Source organism: Rosa rugosa, chromosome 1, assembly GCF_958449725.1.
Source record: "Rosa rugosa chromosome 1, drRosRugo1.1, whole genome shotgun sequence".
Lineage (NCBI taxonomy): Eukaryota > Viridiplantae > Streptophyta > Magnoliopsida > Rosales > Rosaceae > Rosa > Rosa rugosa.
Genome location: NC_084820.1, coordinates 50,601,316 through 50,606,815, shown reverse-complemented (window position 1 = coordinate 50,606,815; position 5,500 = coordinate 50,601,316). Strand labels below are relative to the sequence as shown.

At 37.1% G+C, this 5,500-nt stretch overlaps 1 protein-coding gene across 1 annotated transcript; it reads right to left on the bottom strand.

Moving 5' to 3' along the window:
- Positions 1 to 279: 279 nt before the first annotated feature.
- Positions 280 to 4,731, bottom strand: LOC133725303 (auxin-responsive protein IAA18-like). The gene is made up of 6 exons (XM_062152508.1): positions 4,000 to 4,731; positions 3,298 to 3,869; positions 2,230 to 2,504; positions 1,204 to 1,351; positions 733 to 797; positions 280 to 634 (listed from the first exon to the last, which is right to left on the bottom strand). Exons 2-6 carry the CDS (start codon positions 3,789 to 3,791, stop codon positions 606 to 608), a joined length of 1,011 nt encoding a protein of 336 aa, XP_062008492.1. The 5' UTR covers positions 3,792 to 3,869; positions 4,000 to 4,731; the 3' UTR covers positions 280 to 605.
- Positions 4,732 to 5,500: the final 769 nt, after the last annotated feature.

The window sequence follows — 5,500 nt, the reverse complement described above, 5'->3', positions numbered from 1 at the left end:
ATGTTTGCTCCCCAACAATAGGTCAGAAAATTAGTCCCTCTCAATAATGGAAATGGGAAGGTGGATCTCCTTTGGGTCATTCATTGTTTGTAATTATGCAATGGTCTCAATCACATGGAAAGAAAAGTGGCCAAATCAAATCTAAGCAGGTTTTCATCGTGTATCCTTTTTCTCTTATCTTCTGCTAATATGCAACCGTCTAGTGGTCTCAATCAAAATGATGGAGATGTCACTGGTGTGCCAAATCAATCAAAACACAGGTTTTCTTTGTAGGAGGCATGCATAATCAAAATGACATACAGATAGATCAACCAGTGCTTGGCTTGACACCTTATAAACCCAAACCAATGGGTGGGGCTTAAGTTGGTTTCTTACACAAAACTAGAAGTTAGAATAATGTACCATCACAACATTGTCTTTTTTTACTCCTTTTCCACAAGATTTTTCAGCAAAAAGGAACCACTCGTACGCATTAGTTGATTGCAGCTAGTACTTTCTTCTGTCTCTCTCTCTCTTTCCCTTCTTCACTGAGAAATTATAATACCAAAACTTTAGGTAGGAACACAAAATTAGGTACAGACTTCAGTTCTCCAGAGTAGAGCTCCTCAGTTCTTCAGTTCTTTACCGCTGCGAACTGCAAACAAAACACCATCAGACTACTGGTACATAAACAAATTAATTAAGACCAATATGAGTACATAAAAGAATCAGATAATTAAATATCAAACTCACTACTAAGTGCAGAAAGTTCAGAGCTCTTGAGCACACGCAACCTCTTCACAGTAGACACAAACATGCTGCAGGTCAAAATTGAGAAACAAATTATCAATACTAATTGTTTATGCAAAAAGCCAAATGCAAAACTGCAAGACACAAAGACAAAGGGACAATCATACAAATTTTTCAGGTGCAAAAAGACATGCTATGATGCCATTTCATCTAGTTGTGGGGAATCAATCCTCTTACACATATAACTAAACAAACAAAAATAGTACCATGATCTTTATGAATATAAAAAAAGTAAGAAAAGCATATTGCTTGTAAAGAGATCAGGAATCTAATGCTGCATGATTTTTATAAAATGGGGATTTGTTGTTATAGGCTCAAATCATATCACAGCAAGTGTTTAAAGGAATATAATGAGGAAGAACATTAATCTAAACTTTTTTGCATCAGATCCAGAGTGATAAGATAGGTGCTTACTGCCATGGGACATCCCCAACAAGCATCCTGTCACCCTCATTATCTTCATATACGAGAGTATATTCTCCACTTCCATCCAATAAACCTGTAATTTCTTTCTCTTCTTCTATCTTGTTCTTGATTCCACCAGCACAAGAATCTCTTTGAGCTAAACACGAGCAAAAGACAAAATAAGATTAAATAATACATCTTTGACGTACGTACGAAGACTTCATTTTCATGCTAAATTATTAGGCCAAAAAATCTAAGAAACCCATCTAAACAAATTGGAGGGTAGTTGCAGTTAAAGTAATAATATATGCATAGGAAATGGGTTTGGTAAAAGAGAAACAAGATGAAATAATTACATCTTTTAAGTACAAATAGATCATTTTAGGCCGAAAAATCTATGAAACCCATCTGAGCAACTTTATGCATACAAAATAGTTTTGGTAAAAACCGACTTGACCATATGGAATAGCGGCTGATTGATTTGATAGACAATACATCAGAGCAAATACAAAAAAATCAACTACGTCTCTGAAAATAGGAAAAAAAAAATCCAAGAAATATTTGATTAGTAAAAAGGCCATTCATCTAAATAGATGCGGTTAAACTTTATAAGAACTTTATGCATTATAAAATTTGTTTGGTGAAAAATGGATTGACTGAGACCTGGGTGACCATGTCATATATGCCAAATTAATAGTTGATGCATATCATCCATATATGCTATGAAAACCAGATATGGTATGACAAACTAGATTTGAAATATAACAAGTATGACACACATGCACACAATATTCTTTCAAACAACCAAAGAGAACAGGAACAATTAATTTTTTATAGGTAAATTTACTGTGTAGGTAAAAATGGATTGACCCTATGTAATACACACTAATCAATTAATAGTTGAAACATGAACTAGATGTTGAATATAACCAACATGACCTATGAACTCAATAATTCTCTTTACTAACCAAAAAGAACAGGAGCAATTTGCAATAGGTAAAGTCACTACAGTAACTATAGAACTATGATGATTACCTGCAAGGAGCCCACGGAAGAGTTCATCAACAGCGGAGGAGAGCTTTTCGTAGCTGGCATAAGCACTGAGGTCTACTTTTCGTCCAATGGGGACTCCATCCATATTGATTTTCACAAACATGCCTTTTCCGCTGGTTTCGACTGGTTTAACATTAGAAACCTTGCTAGGGGCTACATTTTGTGACTCAGGTGCTGGTTTTGAAGAGCTGGTGCTCGCAAGATTCTTCCGAAAAGATCGAATTGGAGGCCAACCCACGACTGGAGCAGGAGCAGTTCTGTTTAGTTTATGGAAGAACAAGAGAAAAAATTAGTTCAAACACTATTTAAGATATCCCAATGTAGATTAAGATGCTCCTGGGAGTTAAAGAAGAACTTAAGAATACAGCTTCTAACAAACAAAGAAAAAAGGCATAATTTATATTTCCATATTTACACTAAAGGACTAAAAAATAAGGCATGATATAAGAGAGGTTTTCATTGTAAGTAAATCTGTAAAGTAACATTAAAAGAAAAGCCAAAAATATTGCAAGTAAATAGAAGAATAAATGATATGCTCTTTGGATAGGAAAGACCCCAGGGAAAAAAAATAAAAAGAATTTTTAACCAAAGTGAAAAAATCTGGATTACAGTAAATGTAAATGGAAATAATTTGAAACTAAGAACTTCAAAGTATAAGAGCTAATCTCTAGGCTTTATTGCAAGTATATTTGGTAAGATTACATAACTTTAAAGGCAAAACTTGCACAAAAATGCAAGAACACAAAGTATGCTTGGCTACACCAACAAAAAGCTATACATCCTAATGACTAAGCAACAAAAATGTAGCAAAATCTATGCATCATGGCAGTAGAAATTAAAGAATACGGAAAATAATTTGACGCTAGTGAAAAAATGTGAAAATTTATCAGAGCCACCAGATATTATATAGAAACATAAAGACGTGAAGCAATTATGCATGGACCACACTTTGTCTATAGCTCTGACTATGTGAACCTTGTGAGTGAATATCCTGTTTCTGAAAAGCTAAAAAATACACACAAGAAAGATGAAAAGAAAAGCTGAGACGACCTTTTCTGAGAAGTGTTGTTGGTCACAGCTGGATTTGCAGAAGCTTTCTTCTTCTCTGCGCTCTGCAAGTCTACCGCTTTAGTGCAACAGGGATGTGACGCCTTCTGGGTGACAGGCAGGCTCTGAGAGCTTGGTGAGAACTGAAGAAAGGAAGGACCTTTTGTCTGGTTGTGGTGGTACCCTGAGGGAGAAGAAGACCATGGAGAGGGCAGAACAGTCTTTCTCTCTGAGGAAGCAAAATGGTGGGTTTGGTTTCCATTGCTGCTGCTGTTGTTGTAGAAGTACCCAAGAGAAAGAAGAGACTCATCTCTTTCTTTGTGGCCTCTGGAGGTGTTGTCTCTCAGATTTGACCAGTCTTGACCTGGAGGACCAAGCCTTAGCTCCAATTTCTTCTCTTCTGAAGAGCCATGGCTCTCATCTTTGCTCACAAGCCACTCTCTTTCTTTGGGAATCAAATCCAGAAGTTGAGGACATGCCTCCTCCATCTTTTGCATATGACCCAGATAATAAATATTCAAAATCTTATTTACCCTCCACTTTTCACACCAGAAAATAGATATGAAGGAACTTCACTGTGAAATAAAAGGCACATATATAGAAGTTATTAGAGTTTGCGACACAAAGAACAAAACACAAAATCAACAAACTTGTGAAGTACTAAAAAACATGAACAAGGAAAAATAGAGAGGTCAAGTCATGTACCTTGGACAAGTCTTTCAAGTACCAAAGCTCAGACCTTTGAAGCCAAACTTAGAAGACAAAACCTCAAAGACCTTGATATTATGAGAAAGAGATGCCAGAAAGTTTGCTTGAAGAAAAATCTCAAAGACTGAAACCCGTATAAAAATAAGAGAACCCAATGTACAACCCCACAAAGATGATGGAGGAAGAAAACAACAAATGGAACACCAACCAAAAGCAAAAGGGTTATGTGAAGCTAATCAAGCTATAATAGGGATGGGATTGATATCTCTAGCCAAAGCCTTTTTCTTTTTGAGTGGGTTCTCTCTTGTGCTTTCTCTCTTTTAAGACTTGGGTTGTGAAAACAGTTTTGAGAGTGATTTATGGCACAAGAGAAATTAAAAAGAGAGAGAGAAGCAATAACCAGAGAGAGAGAGAGAGAGAGAGAGAGAGGAGAGAGAGATTCCGACCCCAAAACAGGAAACAGAAATGGACGAGTACACACGCAACCAGAGCCCTCTTAAAAAACGAAAGGAAAGGAAGGGTGGAGCTAGCTACGCTAAGCTAAGCTAAGCTAGGTCTCTGAGGTTGTTCAACTCAAGAAGCAAAGCGTGCTGCTGCTGACCGCTCTCTTCCCCCAAAGATACTCTCTCACACTTGATGTGTCTACCACGCACACAACCCCAAACATCCTTCTTTCTTTATTTTTGGTCATGTCCTTAACAAAGTAGAACAAGAGATCAGAGGGAGGGAGACATTATACACTGACATTCTTGCTCCCAAAGTCACTGCCCCTATTGCTAGCTAAAGCTATGTAGCTAGCTAAAGCTATGTGCTTTATGTTGAATTAAGGTTAAAAGCTTGATTATTAGCACACAAGACAATGCAGTCCACCTTTGTTTAGTGTCAAAGCCACTCCTTAAGTAGATGTCAATTAAGGTGGGTTAATTTGGATAAGCAAAGGCAGATTGTTAATTAATTCTGGGTTGCTTTTTAGCAGGCCAAGAAATTGATGGATGGGGATGTTTTTGGGTGTGTTTTTATTTTTATTTTTTTTATTTCTTCTATAATATTGTTATGGTCCCAAGAAAGGAGAGAAAAAAGTTGAGAAAGGATTTGCATGATCCATATTTGCAGGGCTTGTGCAATAAAAACATGCAGATCCCATGATCTTGTCTCTGCTCTATATCTCTCTATTGTTACCATCCACACTTCCCCAAAATGGGTGAGAGTGATGATCTTCTATGGTCAAGAATACCACAACAACTGTGTGAACCCTTCATCCTGGCCGTTGGTTTGTGATTATTGCTTTGAGATTCAACCCTTGCAAAGGTTCAAAGCTCAAAAGAGAGAGTGTACTCTGCAGTTTAAAGGAGAGGTGCTTTTGTATGTAATGAGATTTTCATACTCCGGCCGCACGTGGGAGAAAGGGTTTGAAAAACTCGGCAAATAATCGTGTGAATCGTTAAAAGTCGGGTGTTTTGTCTCATTATTGGTGGTTCACCAACTACCGAACCCTCGG

What these genes read in the sequence shown, in the direction of transcription:
- LOC133725303 (XM_062152508.1), bottom strand. Translation starts at nt 3,791, where the DNA reads ATGCAAAAGATGGAGGAGGCATGTCCTCAACTTCTGGATTTGATTCCC. An exon ending in CTTCCGTGGGCTCCTTGCAG is followed by an intron (nt 1,352 to 2,229) that starts GTAATCATCATA and finishes GCTCGTGTTTAG; the next exon opens with CTCAAAGAGATTCTTGTGCT. An exon ending in TGAACTTTCTGCACTTAGTA is followed by an intron (nt 635 to 732) that starts GTGAGTTTGATA and finishes TTTTGTTTGCAG; the next exon opens with TTCGCAGCGGTAAAGAACTG.